Source organism: Carcharodon carcharias, chromosome 12 (genome assembly GCF_017639515.1).
Source record: "Carcharodon carcharias isolate sCarCar2 chromosome 12, sCarCar2.pri, whole genome shotgun sequence".
NCBI classification, from domain to species: Eukaryota; Metazoa; Chordata; class Chondrichthyes; order Lamniformes; family Lamnidae; genus Carcharodon; species Carcharodon carcharias.
Genome location: NC_054478.1, coordinates 930895 through 947119, shown reverse-complemented (window position 1 = coordinate 947119; position 16225 = coordinate 930895). Strand labels below are relative to the sequence as shown.

The 16225-nt window shown below is 45.9% G+C and overlaps 1 protein-coding gene across 1 annotated transcript in view; it reads right to left on the bottom strand.

Moving 5' to 3' along the window:
- The window catches only part of myo10l3 (myosin X, like 3), a 383661-nt gene that overhangs the window by 202282 nt on the left and 165154 nt on the right, over positions 1 to 16225 (bottom strand). Inside the window, exons 9-11 of the mRNA XM_041201628.1 lie at positions 14816 to 14919; positions 14186 to 14315; positions 13253 to 13371 (exon numbers count right to left, since the gene is read on the bottom strand). Coding sequence (XP_041057562.1) covers positions 13253 to 13371; positions 14186 to 14315; positions 14816 to 14919 — 353 coding nt within the window. The remainder of the gene's footprint in view (positions 1 to 13252; positions 13372 to 14185; positions 14316 to 14815; positions 14920 to 16225) is intronic.

Genomic DNA, 16225 nt, shown 5'->3' with positions numbered 1-16225 from the left:
CGATCGGGCAGCGGTTGCCATTTCAGGCTGCCTGGCCAAATATCCGCCCGAGCTGCCTCAGGGAGCTGAAGCTTTTTGAACATAAAAAATAAATAATTTTAAAATGTTAATAACATGTCCCCTCAAGTAACTGTCACATGAGCAGGGACATGTTACAAATTAGCTTGAAATTTTCTTTTTTTTTAAAATCACTGATCGAAACCTGATCCCGCCCATGGATGAGGTTTCGCAAAAAATCCAAACCATAAGGTTGGGCAGGCAGCGAAAAATTTAATTTAATTACAACTTTAATGGTCTTAAGAGGCCTGTTAGTTGTCAACAGGCGTGCTGCCAACTCCCGCGCACGCCCACCGACCGAAATATCGTGCGAGTGCGTGATGACTTCAGGACACTCACCTGATGTCATCACACATTATTTTACGCTCATTTGGGTCAGGCGCAATACTCTGCACACTGGTTCTGTTCAAATAATCATCCAACGCGCTCTTGAATGCCTCAATTGAACCTGCCGCTACCACACTTCTAGTCAGTGCTTTCCAGACCTGAGCCACTCGTTGTGTGAAAAAGTTCTTTCTCGCATCACATTTGCTTCTTTTGAAAAATCATTTTAAATCTGTACCCTCTCATTCTTGATCCTTTTACAAACGGGAACAGATTCTCCCAATCTACTCTGTCCAGCTCCCTCATGATTTTGAACAGCTCAATCAAATCTCCTCTCAGCCTTCTCCTCTCCAAGGAGAACAGCCCCAACCTCTCCAATCTATCTTCGTAACTGAAGTTTCTCATCCCTGGAATCATTCTTGTAAACCTCTTCTGCACTCTCTCCAATGTGTTCACATCCTTCCTATAATATGGTGCCCAGAACTGTACACAATACTCCAGCTGAGGTCTAAGAAATGTCTTATATAAATTCAGCATAACCTCCCTGCTCTTGTACTCTATGTCCCTATTAATAAAGCCTAGGATACTATATGCTTTATTAACTGCTCTCTCCACCTGTCCTGTCACTTTCAAAAATCGATGCACATATACATCTAAGTCTTTCTGCTCCTGCACCCCCTTCAAAATTTCACCCCTTATTTTATATTATCTGTCCATGTTCTTCCTACCAAAATGCATCACCTCACACTTCTTCACATTGAACTTCATCTGCCACCCACCTGCCCACTCCACCAACTTGTCTATGTCCTCTTGAAGTTCTACACTGTCCTCTTCGCAGTTCACAACACTCCCAAGTTTTGTATCATCCCCTAACTTTGAAATTGTCCTCTGCACACCAAGATCTAGATCATTAATATATAACAGGAAAAGCTAGGGTCCCAATACTGACCCTCGGGCTTCCAGCCCAAAATGTATCCATTGACCATTACTCTCTGCTTCCTATTTTTCAGCCAATTTTGTATCCACGTTGCTACTGTCCCTTTTATTCCATGAGCAATAACTTTTCTCACAAGCCTATTGTGTGGCATTGTATCAAATGCCTTTTGAAAGTCCATGTACACAATGTCAACAGCATTACTTTCATCAACCTTATCTGTTACATCTTCAAAAAACTCCAGCAAGTTAGTTAAACATGATTTCCACTTTAGAAACCCATGCTGGCTCTTCCTTATCAAACCATATTTTTCCATGTGACTACTAATTCTATCCCGAATAACTGTGTCTAGAATCTTGCGCACCACTGAAGTTAAACTGACTGGTCCCTCACAGAACAGCATTACCAAATCTCCCTGCAAGGATATTCGTCCCAGACCAGTTCTGGTGTCAACCGTTAAGCTTATACAGGTCCTACCTTCCCCAGAACCAGTCCTAATGCCTCAGAAATCTGATGCCGTCCCTCCTATACCAGTTTTCCAACCACATGTTCAATTGTTCTATTCTCCTATTTCTAACTCACTTGCACATGGGATTGGGAGTAATCCTGAGATTACTGCTTTTTAATCTCCTTCCTAGCTCCCTAAAGTCTGCTTTCAGAACCTCAATCCCTTTCCTACCTAAGTCATTGGTACCAATGTGGACCACGACCTCTGGAAGATCACCCTCCCCGCAGGAGAATGCCCTGCAGCCGCTCCATGACATCCTTGACCCTGGCACCAAGGAGGCAACACATCATCCTGGAGTCAGGTCTATGGCCACAGAAACTCCTGTCTGTTCCCCTCATTAACGAATCCCCTATTACCACAGCTTTTCCCCTCTTCTTTTTCCCCCTGTACAGCAGAGCCACTTGTGGTGCCATAATCTTTGCTCTGATTGCAGTCCTCCGAGGAACTAAGGCCCTCACTAGCTTCCAAAACGGGAAACCGATTGGTGAGCGGGACCCCACAGGACTCCTGCACTACCTGCCTACTTCTGTTGAACTGCATGGTGGTCACTCATCCCCTCGCTGTCTCCAGGCCCTTAAGCTACCATGTGACCACCTCTCTGGATGTGCTCTCAGCCTCGCGGATGCGCCAGTGACTCCAGTTGCCGCTTGAGCTCCGAAACCTGGAGTTTAAGGTTCTGTAGCTGGTGACATTTCCTGCACATGTGGTTATCTTGGAGACTGGTAGCGTCCACAACTTCCCACATATTACAATACATGCATTTCACACCACACCACCAAGCTGCCCTGCCATGGCTTCAATTTACCTCCCTTTTATGAACTTTATTTTACTTTGGTTTATTTATGCAACTTTATTTTACCTGGCCTTGATTTAACTTTATTTCCCTATTGCTTGTGTTTCTTACTGAAATGTAAGAAGCCCCTTCTTTTATAAAGAATGTGTTTATCTAATTTTCAGCTATTTGATGACACTCCCTAACAGCAGTTTCTCACCAACCAATGAACTTATGTTTCTCCTGTGATGTTAGGTGCTAATTGTTGCTGACTACCTGTCCTGGGATCCTCCTCTCGCACTCTCCTCTAGGTGCTGCTGACTGCCTGCCCGGGATCCCCCTCTCGCACTCCCCTCCAAGTGCTGCTGATTGCCTCTCCCAGGGTCCTCCTCTCGCACTCTCCTCTAGGTGCTGCTGACTGCCTGCCCGGGATCCCCCTCTCGCACTCCCCTCCAAGTGCTGTTGATTGCCTCTCCCAGGGTCCTCCTCTCGCATTCTCCTCTAGGTGCTGCTGACTGCCTGTCCTGGGGTCCTCCTCTCGCACTCTCCTCTAGGTGCTGCTGACTGACTGTCCTGGGGTCCTCCTCTCACACTCTCAGAATCACAGAACCACACAGAGTAGAAGAGACCCTTCGGCTCGAGACTGCACCGACACATGAGAAACACCTGACCTACCTACGTAATCCTATTTACCAGCACTTGGCCCATAGCCTTGAATGTTATAACGTGCTAAGTGCTCATCCAGGTACTTTTTAGAGGATGTGAGGCAACCCGCCTCCACCACCCTCCCAGGCAGCGCATTCCAGACCGTCACCACCACCTGGGTAAAAAAAGTTATTCCTCACATCCCCCTTAAATCTCCTGTCCCTCACCTTGAACTTATGTCCCCTTGTGACTGACCCTTCAACTAAGGGTAACAGCTGCTCCCTATCCACTCTGTCCATGCCCCTCTCCTCTAGGTGCTGCTGACTGCCTGTCCCAGGGTCCTCCTCTCACAATCCCCTCTAGGTGAAAGACAGAGTATTTTCATGGGTCATAGAATGTACAACACAAAGGGCCATTCAGCCCAGCTGGTCCAGCTCTATCAAAGAGCAACCCAGTTAGTTCCATGCCCCTACTCTTTCCCCAAACAACTTAACTTCTTCCTCCTTCAATTATTTAACTAATTTCCTTTTAAGAGCTATGATTGGAACTGTATCAACTAACCTATGACAGCAGAAAAATGTGTTTCCTCATCTCTCTTCTGGTCCATCATTTTAAATTTATATACATACAGTCACTTGGTAGCACAGACTTGAATATTGCTGAAAAGAGAGGCATGTTGCTGAAATTTTTCATTTTGCATTCATCAGGACAAATGCAAGAATGGCAAATTTCAAACGATCACAACAATTTATACTACAGGAGAAAAGGGTGCTGATTGGTTGACAAGTCAACTCTAAATGGATGAGGCATTACTTTGGAGAAAGCAATGGGGAACTATAGGCTCTCTAAGCTCCTCGGTAATTCAAAAAAGGCAAAAGGCTTGAACATATTGCTTTAGTTTGCAGAGGACAGGGCCCTGTATATGAATGTATGTCACTTCTAGCAAGTGTAAATGAGCCACATTACGAGCTCAACTGATAATCTTACATGAGTTGTTCGTGTAGCTATTAGCGCACTCAGGCTTGTTCAGCAAGTGCTGCCCAATCACATCTAAAGCAGACATTTTGTTTTGGGTTTTGCGAGTGTGGACTGGTTGAGTACACTTCATACTCTGTGTGTTATGACCAACTGAAGGAACATGCTGTTTGATTCAGTCAGCCAATCACTGGTACGAATGGCCCAGTATCTGGCATCGCACCAGCACTGAAATTCATACACAAATGTTCAACTATGTGGTAGGCAGAACGTTTTGTTTTACTGATGGCAGCTTTTTGTTAGTAAAAATAGCATTCACATAGCCGCTGCACTGTTGCAGTATGAAAAGGCTTGCTTAATCAGTTTGTTCAAATTTTTGAGATACTTTGCCTTTTAAAGGTCATTTGGGGTGAATCACAGAGTCAGAGAATCTTAACCGCACAGAAGGAGGCCATTTGGCCCATCGTGTCTGCACCAGCTTTCCAAATGAGCATTATAACCTAGTGCCATTGCTCTGCCTTTTCCCCATACCCCTGCACATTCCTTCTATTCAAATAATCATCCAATGTCCTCTTGAATGATTTGATTGGATCTGCTTCCACCACACTTCCAGGCAGTGCATTCCAGACCCGACCACTCGTTATGTGAAAAAGCTTTTTCACACGTCACATTTGCTTCTTTTGCAAATCACTTTAAATCTGTGCCTTTTACAAGCGGAAACAGTTTTTCCCTATCTACTCTGTCCAGCTCCCTCATGATTTTCAGCATCTCTATCAAATCTCCTCTCAACCTTCTTGTCTCCAAGGAGAACAGTCCCAACTTCTCCAATCTATCTTCGTAACTGAAGTTTCTCATCCCTGGAACCATTCTTGTAAACCTCTTCTGCACTCTCTCCAATGTGTTCACATCCTTCCTACAATGTGGCACCCAGAACTGTACACAATACTACAGCTGGGGTCTAACAAGTGTCTTATATAAATTCAGCATAACCTCCCTGCTCTTGTACTCTATGTCCCTATTAATAAAGCCCAGGATACTATATGCTTTAACTGTTTTCTCCACCTGCCTTGCCACCTTCAATGATCTATGCACATTTACACCCAAGTCCTTCTGCTCCTGCACCCCTTTCAAAATTTCACCCTTTATTTTATATTGTCTGTCCATGTTCTTCCTACCAAAATGCATCACCTCACACTTCTCCACATTGAACTTCATCTGCCACCTACCTGCCCACTCCACCAACTTGTCTATGTCCTCTTGAAGTTCCACAACATCCTTCTTGCAGTTCACAACACTCCCAAGCTTCGTATCATCCCCTAACTTTGAAATTGTCCCCTGCATCTCAAGATCTAAATCATTAATATATATCAGGAAAAGCAAGGATCCCAATACCAACCCCTGGGGAACACCACTACAAACCTTCCACCAGCTTGAAAAACATCCATTGACCATTACTCTCTGCTTCCTATTTTCCAGCCAATTTTGTATCCACGTTGCCACTGTCCCTTTTATTCCATAAGCAGTAACTTTTCTCACAAGTCTGTTGTGTGGCACTGTATCAAATGCCTTTTGAAAGTCCATGTACACCATATCAACAGCATTACCCTCATCAGCCTTCTCTGTTACCTCTTCAAAAAACTCCAGAAAGTTAGTTCAACATAATTTCCCCTTTAGAAATCCATGCTGGCTCTTCCTTATCAATCCATATTTTTCCATGTGACTACTAAATTTACCCCAAATAATTGTTTCTAGAATCTTGTCCACCACTGAAGATAATCTGACTGTTCTGTAATTGCTGGGTTTATCTTTACAACCTTTTTTGAAAAAGGGTGTAATGTTTACAATTCTGCAGTCCTCTAGTACCACCCCTAAGTCTAGAGAAGACTTCAAGGTTATAGCCAGTGCCCCTGCAATTTCTACTCTCACTTCCTTCAATATCCTTGGATGCATCTCATTTGGTCCTGGTGCCCTGTCAACTTGAAGGACCGTGCCTTGTAGATGGTGGACAGGCTTTGGGGAGCCAGGTTGTGTGTTACTTGCCACATGATGTGCAAGGACACAGGTGACAGGCAGGGCAATGGCACTAGGTCATAATGCTCATTTGGAGAGCTGGTGCAGGCACAATGGGCCAAAAGACCTCTTTCTGTGCCATTAAAATTCTCTGATTCTGTGAGATCAGGAGTGTGATGGAATACTCTCCACTTGCCTGGATGAGTGTAACTCCAGCAAACTCAAGAAACTTGACATCATCCAGGACGAAGCAGCTCACTTGATTGGCACCCCATCCACAAACATTCACTCCCTCCACCACCGATGCACAGTAGCAGCAGTGTATAGCATCTACAAGATGCACTGCAGGAACTCACCAAGGCTCCTGAGACAGCACCTTCCAAACCCACAACCACTACCATCTAGAAGGACAAGGGCAGCAGACACATGGGACTACCATCACCTGGAAGTTCTCCTCCAAGCCACTCACCATCCTGGCTTGGAATTATATCGCTATTCCTTCACTTTCACTGGGACAAAATCCTGGAGCTCCCTCCCTAACAGCACTGTGGGTGTACCTACGCCACATGGGCTGCAGCAGTTCAAGAAGGCAGCTCATCACCATCTTCTCAAGGGCAACTAGGGATGGGCAATAAATGCTTGCCCAGTCAGCAACATTCACAGCCCATGAATGAATAAAAGAAAACTACTTACGAACACACAAACATAAATTAGGAACAGGAGTAGGCCACTTGGCCCCTCGAGCCTGCTCTGCCAATCAATAAGATCATGGCTAATCTGATTGTGACTGCTACTTTCCTCTCCAGCCCCCAATACCCTTTGACTACCTTGTCAACCAAGAATCTGTCTAACTTAGCCTTGAAAATATTCAATGTCCCAGTCTCCACTGCTCTCTGAGGAAGAGAATTCCACAGGCTGACAACCCTCTGGGGGAAAATTTCTCCTCATCTCCGTCTTAAACGGGAGACCCCTTATTTTTAAACTGTGGCCCCAAGGGGAAACATCCTTTCAGCATTACCCTGGATTCCCCACAGGAGCTTCTATTAATAGTTGTTTGGTAGCACAGGACTTGAGTATTGCAGAAAAAAGAGACATGTCGAAGCTTTTCGTCTTACACTCATCAGCACACTTCACAAGAACACCAATATAAGAGGGAAACAACTTATACTGTAAGTGATTGGTTGGCAAGTGGAAATTGCCATGGAGAATGCACCACTGATGGAGGCTGACAGTTAACTGCCAAGCATTATTTGAAATTTAAACCAGGCAACTTCACCCTGATTTGTCAAGGCATTGACCTGAGGAATAAGTTAGCGAATGGTTATCACTTACTTTGTTTAGCTGAAACAGGCCGAATGTGTGTACACGTTCTTTCTCTCTGCAAAGAACAGGGCCCTGTGTAACTTCCAATACACACAAATGCGCCACACAGCAAGCCTGACTAACAATCTTAAATTGGTTGTCAGCGTAATTCTTAGCACATTGAGGATTATTTATTAAATGTTGTCCAATCACAGAATCACATCTAATGTTGGACTTTGTGTTTTAAGTTTTGTAAGTATGGGCTGGTTGGGTACAGTCTGTACCCTGTCCAATGTGAACAGCGGCTGGCACAGGCTGTTTGATACGATCCGCCAGTCTTTGGGGACATACGGCCTACATACCTAACATCACACTGACACTGAAATTCATATACCACATCACCCATTTGTGTGATAGGCAGAATGTCTTTTTGGCTTGATGGCAGCATCCTGTTAATGGTGAATACCACTCGTGTTGCTACTGCATAGTAGCAGCATGAAACAGCTAGCTTCACCTGTTACTCACATTTGAGATACCTTACCCTTCCGGGGTAACCTGAGGTAGACTGGGCGTCTTTCAGGGCTGAAAATGACGGCCTTCAGCCCGTTGATGGGTTTGCATGATATACAGTGTGAAATGATCTGAGCAGGATAGCCCATTATGCTGCAGGATGTCTTCGATGCCCTTATTTCTGCAACACGGTGTCCAACATTAGATGTGATTCTGTGATTGGACAACATTTGCTAAATAATCCTCTGTGTTCTAAGAATTACGCTGACAACCAATTTAAGATTGTCAGTAGGGCTCACAATGTGGCACATTTGCTGTACTGGAAGCTACATATATTAATACACAGGGCCCTGTTCCTTGCAGAGAGAAAAAACGTGTACACACATTCAGCCTGTTTCAGCTAAACAAAATAAGTGATAACCATTCGCTAACTCATTCCTCAGGGCAATGCCTTGACAAATCAGGGTCAAGTTGCCTGGTTTAATTTTCAAATTATGCTTGGCAGTTAACTGTCAGTCACCATTATTGGTGCACTGGCCATGGCGATGCCACTTGCCAACCAATCAGCACTCTCTTCCCATACAGCACAAATTGTTGTCTTCACCTTATATTGGTGTTCTTGCAAGTGTCCTGATGAGTGCAAGATGAAAAGCTTAGACGTGTCTCTTTTCAGCAATACTTAAGGATCTTATATGTTTCAATAAGATAATCTCTCATTCTTCTAAACTCCAATGGATACAGGCCCAGCCTGTTCGATCTTTCCTCATAAGATAACACCCCCCATCCCAGGGATCAGCCATGTGAACCTTCTCTGAACTGCTTGTAATGCAATTATATCCTTTCTTGAGAAAGGAAACCAAAACTGTACAGAGTTCAGATGTGGTCTCACCAATACCCTGTACAGCTGTGGCAAAACTTCCCTACTTTCATAAAAGCAAAATACTGCAGGTGCTGGAAATCTGAAATCAAAACAGAAAATTCTAGAAAAACTCAGCAGGGCTGACAGCATCCGTGGAGAGAGAAACAGAATTAATGCTTCAAGTCGAATTTGACACTTCTTCGTAAATCAGTTACAAACGTTAACTCTGTTCCTCCCTCCACAGATGCTGCCAAACCTGCTGGGATCTTCCAGCATTTTCTGTTTTTCTTCCTTACTTTTATCTTCCATTCCCCTTGTGATAAACACAAACATTCCATTTGCCTTCCTAATCACTTGCTGTATCTCCATACTATCTTTTCGTGATTCATGTGCCAGGACACCCAGATGTACCTCAGAGTTCTGCAATCTCTCACTATTTAAATAGTATAATATTTTTCTATTCTTCCTGCCAAAGTGGACAAGTTCATATTTTCCCACATTATACTCCATCTGCTAAATTTTTGCCCACTCACTTAACCTGTCTATATCCCTTTGCAGACTCCTTAAGTCCTGCTCATAACTTACTCTCTTACCTATCTTTGTGTCATCAGCAAATTTAGCTGCCATACATTTGCTCCCTTCATCAAAGTTATTGGTATATATTGTAAATAGTTGAGGCCCCAGCACAGATCTCTGTGGCACTCCACTCATTACATCTTGCCAATTGGAAAATGACACATTTATCCGTACTCTCTGCTTCTTGTTAGCTAACCAATCCTTTATCCATGTTAATGTGTTCCCCTTACACTATGAGCTCTTATTTTGTGTAGTAACCTTTGATGTGGCACCTCATCAAATGCCTTCCGTAAATCCACGTACACCACATCTACAGGTTCCCCTTTATCCATGTTTCTTGGCACTTCCTCAAAGAACAGCAATAAATTAGTCAAACATGATTTCTCTTTCACAAAACCATGTTGACTCTGCCTGATTGCATTGAGATTTTTTAAGTGCCCCACTATAACCTCCTTAATAATAGATTCCAGCAATTTCCCTATGACAGATGTCAGGCTAGCTGGCCTGCTGTTTCCTGTCTTCTGTCTCCCTCCTTTCTTGAACTGAGGAGTCAATTTCACTATTTTCCAATCTGATGAAAAATTTCCAGAATCTAGGGAATTTTGGAAAATTACAACCAATACATCTAATATTTCCACAGCCACTGCTTTTATGACCCTAGGATGAAGTCCATCAGGTCCTGGGAATTTGCCAGCTTTTGGTTCTAATCGTTTTCTCAGTACTTTTCCTTGTGATTGTAATTGGTTTAATTACAGCACCTTCCAAACCTGTGACCACCTAGAAGAACAAGGGCAGCAGACACATGGGAACATCACCACCTGGAAGTTCTCTCCAAGTTATACATCATCCTGACTTGGAAATATATCGCTGTTCCTGCACTGTCGCTGGGTCAAAATCCTGGAACTCCCTCCCTAACAGCACTGTGGATGTACCTACACCACATGGACTGCAGGGGTTCAAGAAGGCAACTCAACACCATCTTCTCAAGGGCAATTAGGGATGGGCAATAAATGCTGTCCCAGCCAACAACGCCCACATCCCCTGAACGAATAATATAAAGTACCTCGCTCCGTTTCACTTCTTTATTTACAAGTATTTCTGGGGTGTTATTTGTGTCTTCTACAATGAAGACAGACATAAAATATCTGTTCATCCCTTCCAACATTTCTTTAATTCCCATTATTCATTCCCGAGACTCACTTTCTAGAGGTCCCACTTTCACTTATTTACTCTTTTCCTTTTTTAAGTATTTGTCGAAGCTCTGAATATCTGGTTTTATACTGCTAACTACCTTTCTCTCGTACTCTATTTTCTCCCTCCTTATTATTTTCCATTATTATATATATATCACGTTCTGATTATCATTACCCCTATTGCTTCCTCACTCTCTTGTCTTTCCCTTTCCTTTAGTTTAGCACATCTTACCTCACATTACCCCTCGCCCCCACCATTTAGTTTAAAGCCTACATAGAGTTCATGCCCTGGTTCATGTAGAACAACTTCTGGCTCACTTCTGGTTAACAGGGTGGTGTTGGTGGTGGCATAGTGATAATATCACTGGGCTAGTGATTCAGAGGCCCAGACAAATGCTCTGGGGACATGGGTTCAAATCCCACCATGGCAGTTGGTGGAATTTATATTCAATTAATAAATCTAGAATTAAAAGCTTATCTAATGGTGAATGTGAAACCATTGTCGATTGTTGCAAAAGACCCATTTGATTCACTAGTGTCCTTTACGGAAGGAAATCTGCCGTCCTTACATGGTCTGGCCTACATGTGATTCCAGACCCAAAGCAATGGGGTTGACTCTGAACTGCCTTCTGAAATGGCCAAGCAAGCCACTCAGTTGTATCAAACCACTGTAAATTTCTAAAAGGAATGAAACCAGATGGACCACCCAGCATCAACCTAGGAACCAGAAACAACAATGACAAACTCAGCCCTGTCAACCCTGCAAAGTCCTCCTTACTAACATCTGGGGCCTTGTGCCAAAATTGGGAAAGCTGTCCCATAGTCTAGTTAAGCAACAGCCTGGCATAGTCATACTCACGAAATCATACCTTACAGACAATGTCCCAGACACCTCCATCATCATCCCTGGCTATGCCCTATCTAAGGATACAGAAGGAGGGTTGGCTGAGAGCCCAAACATCCATTACTTGGAGAAACAGCTGAGCCCCAGACAAAACAATGTTTGATTGTCAGTCCAGTTCTCTGAACATTTCTGTCAATTTCACAATGTTTACAATTTCACATGAGGAGATTTCAAGTGCTTGTGGTTGTTGCTTTAATACTTGTATTCGGTTGTATGTAGTTTAACATGGTGGAAAGTAACGAATCGATGACTATTTTTAATAAAGCTTTTTTTCACACATCCTATTGTAACCATAGAGTTCACTGGTTTTATATAGTGTATAGTGGGTGAATGGACATGGAAGTGCCATAGCTTGGGAAAGGGGGCATGAGGAGCCATGGAAGGGTGGGAGGGGGGTATAGCTTGACATGGGGTACATATGCAGCCCTGGGACGATGGGTGTGGGCGTCCAAAATGACATTGAAGGGGCACTGGGAGTGCATGGGGGTTGTGGGGTGGGTCAGCTGGCCCGACTGCAGCTCACACCTGCATTCCAGCACTTTGTCCCAAGGCAGGCGGGCTGAGCCTGGAACTGTCCCGAATTCTTGCCTTGAGAATGAAAATTCAGGCCATGGTCCCAAAGGCACAGTGGTGTCCTGAAGTTTCCACATGGTACAGGAATTACAAACAACAGGCCTCAGAGACCCATCCATGACATAAACATAAACTCCTCTGTTCCCTCTTTAACAATCTAGCAATGCCCGGTTGAACTATAAATCCCAATTCTAGACCTCTAGACATGTTCTGAGCATCTAACTTTATTAATCCACTCATTCCTGCAGTAAGCAATCCAAATTCTTAATGTCCCAGCCTCTAATTTAAAAAAAAATTGATGAGGCTGAGGGGGTATTGGGCTGGAGTTGGATGAGGTGGGATGAGGGGAAAGGGTGAGGAGTGGTGGGGGTGAGAGCGGTGGAGGTGAGGGGCGATGGGGGTGGAGGTGAGGGGGAGGGTAAGGGTGGAGAGATATGGTTTTGGTGAGGGCAATGGGGTGAGGGCTTGGGGGGGTGAGAATGGATGGGGTGAGGGACAGTAAGAGTGGAGGGGTTGGGGCAAGGGTGGTGGGGGTGAAGTAGGTAGGGATAGGTGTTTAGGACCAGAGGAGGCGAGACGGCTGGGGTGAAGGGGATGAGGGTGGGCAAATGAGGGGCAGTGGGGGTGAGAGCACAAGGGGTGTAGGGTGGTGGCATTGAGGGTGGTGAGGCTGAGAAGGGTGAGGGAATGTGAGCGTGAGGAGGGGTTGGGGGGCATGGTGGTGAGGGAGATGATGGTTGTGTGAGTGGGTGGGGCTGAGAGGTCGTGGGAATGGGCGTGAGGCACGGTGGGGTGAGCAGTGGTGGTGAAGGGGTGGTGGGGTAAGAGGGGTTGGGGGATGTGAGGTGGTTGGGCGTGAGGGGCGGTGTGGTAATGGGTGGGGGTGGGTTTTGGGGTGGCAGTGAGGGGTGAGGGGGTGGAAGTGTGAGGGTCAGTGGGAGTGAGAAAGGGTGAAGATGGATGCAGGTGAGAGGGGCGATGATCGTGGGGGTGAGGGGAGTGAGGGGGTGAGGAGCGGTGCGGGTGAGGAGGGTGAAGTTCTGTGAGTGGGGTGGGGTTGAGAGGCGGTAGGGATGAGGGGTGAGGAAGTGAGGCGCAGTCGGGACCTACCTGTTCTGTGGTGAGTGGGGTGCTGATCTCCTCTCCCCTCAGAATGATGGAACGCTGAGTCAGAAGCTCCGCGAGTTGGAAGGTATCTAAACCCAACAAATCACTGACATTGCTGAGCACTGTGAGCAGAGTGGAGAGAGAGAGGCGGGGAGAGAGAGAGAGAGCAGGGAGAGAGAGAGAGAGAGAGGGGGAGAGAGAGGTCGGGGAGAGAGAGAGATGGAAAGAGAGAGAGGAAGAGAGAGAGAGGGTGGGGGGAGAAAGAGAGAGAAGTGGGGGGAGGAGAGAGAGAGAGACAGACAGAGGGAGAGAGAGGGGTAGGTGAGAGGGAGGGGAGGTGAGAGGGAGAGGGGGGAAGAGAGAGAGATGGGGAGAGAGAGGAGGAGAGAGAGAAGGTGAGAAAGTGACGTGCAGGAGAGACCGAGGGAGAAAAAGAGAGAGGGAGTGAGAGAGTGAGACAGAAAGAGAGAGAGAGAGAGAGAGAGAGGGATGGAGGGAGGGAGGGGTGAAAGCACGATGGGGAGAGAGTGGGAGGAGATGAGAAAGCAAGGGCAGGGAGAGAGCGAGGGAGAGGGAAAGAGAGAGGGGAAGGGGAAGAAAGGTAGGGAAAAAGAGCAAAAGTGAAGAGTGGGAATGATGGAAATGGGTAGAAATCAAGACGGGGAGAGAGAGAGGGAGAGAGAGCGAACAAAAAAGGGGAGAGAAGAAGGGAGGCAAAGAGACCGAGAGATGGACAGAGAGAGTGATAGAGGGGGCACAGAGGGGGGTGCAAGAGGGGAGACAAAGCGAGAGGGGGAGAGAGAGGGTGATAGAGTGGGAGAGAAAGAGAGGGTTACTGAATGATTAACACGACTGAGCTGGAAGATGCTTCTGCATCCGACCCTTGCTGAACTTTCCCGTGGATATTTTACAGTCTCAACACCTGACCCCATGTACCTTCTTTAGTTGATATCTGAGCACCTCCAGCAGTGATGAACTCAATGTTTCCAAGCTGTAACACTCCAGACAGCAACTTGAAAACATCATGGATTTCCTCGCTGTCAAACTCCATCACCAAAAGAGCATCCTGGAGAGAAGGGAAAAATTAAGGGTGGCTTCATCCACTTCACACAAGACACTGCCCACCACCTTCACCCCCTCCCCATGTACCATGCACTTGCCTATGTGTCATGACCCTTCCACAACGGTCATGACCCCTCCCCATAGCCATGACCTCTTCCCATTAGTCATGACTTCTCCCCATGGGTAATGACCCCACCACAAGGCCATGACTCCTTCCCAGAGACCACAACTCCTCCCATCAGTCATGACCCTTCCCCATGGGTCATGACCCTACCCTACCGGCCATGACACGTCCCCATTGACCATGACCCATCCTCTCCCCATCATCCATGAGGGTCAGTGCTGGGAGGACAGCCCTGACCCCCAACACCAAACCCCCTAACTGACCCAACCGTTGACTCTTGCCCCCAATGCCAGCCTCTGACCCGCGACTTCTGGTAAGCTCCAGCTCTCTTGTCTGTGGATAACTTCCTGCTCAGTGGCACTTCATACGTTTCAACTTACCATTACTTTCTCAAACATCACTTTGTCTTCCAGAATCTCGCCTCTCACACACCTCGACTGTCCCAGGTAATGATAGGATTCTGCTTCTGACAGGTACAAGGCCTCTAGTCAATGAGTGAAGAAATAGAGACACAGGTCAGTGTCAGAGAGACTCACTCCTGGCTCCAACATCACAATGACAACCAGCCTCTCCATCCCCAAACCCCTCCCCATGCCCACCATTTCTCCCCATCCCCACCCTCTCCACATCTCTACCCTCTCCCCATCCCCACTCCCTCCCCATCCCCACACTTTTTCAATCAGTAAGGGGTGCGTGAGGGGACAGGGGACTATGCTTGAGTGAGACAGAGACTGAATGAGTAGCAAGTTAGGTTCACATCCTAAGCCCTGGTATGTCTTTTTCAGGTTTAAATATAGATTAAGAATCGAGCTCTGTCATAGAACTGACAACTTTCAAGTAGCTCAAACTGGGAACTGCATGGTAGTGGCAGTTATCTGCCAATCAACTGAAAGCAGTTGGTTCAATTGGTGTTAATTATGTAGCAGGAAGTGAAACTAGCTAGTTACTCACCCGAGGGCCTATATAAGCGTGAAATGGAGACTGAGTAAGTAGCAAATTAGCCTCACATGGGAATTCAGTGCACGGGGGGAAAAAGGTTCAATATAAACAGAAATTATTCATAGTTAATTAAGAAGATAATTAAATTATGTTAACTAAATAACATAAGTAACAATGATGTTCTGTTGCAGCTGTGGAATATGGGATTTTTTGGATGCCAAGGCGATCCATGACAAACACGTCTGTAGGAAATATAAGCAGCTTGAGGAGCTCTGTATCAGGATTATTGACCTGGGAGCTGAACTGCAGACATTGCGCAACATAAGGGGGGTGGGAGAGAAATACCTGGACACTTTGTTTCAGGAAACGGTCATGCCTTTTACAATTGGGTCATCTGTTTTGGTCAGCGATCAGGAACAGGAGGATGTGACCATGGGTGAGGCAGGTAAAGGGACCAAGCAGACATTGCAATTTTCAAACAGGTTTGAGGTGCTCAAACCCTGTGTAGACAAAAGGTCTGCAAAGTGGATGAGTGAGCTGGCCATGGCACTGTGGTACAGGAAGCCATTCCAGTTGAGGGAGCTAACAGGAACGTAGTGGTGGTAAAGGACAGTATAGGGAGGGGGATTGACACTGTTCTCTGCAGCAAAGAGCGAGAGCCCAGATGACTATATTGTCTGCCCCGTGCCAGGGTTCAGGACATCTGCTCAGGGCTGGAGCAAAACTTGCAGTGGGAGGAGGAGGATCCAGTTATCGTGGTCCATGTAGGTACCAATGACATAGGTAGAACTAGGAAAGAGGTTCTGAAAAGTCAGTATGAGGAGCAAGGTACTAAATTGAGAAACAGAACG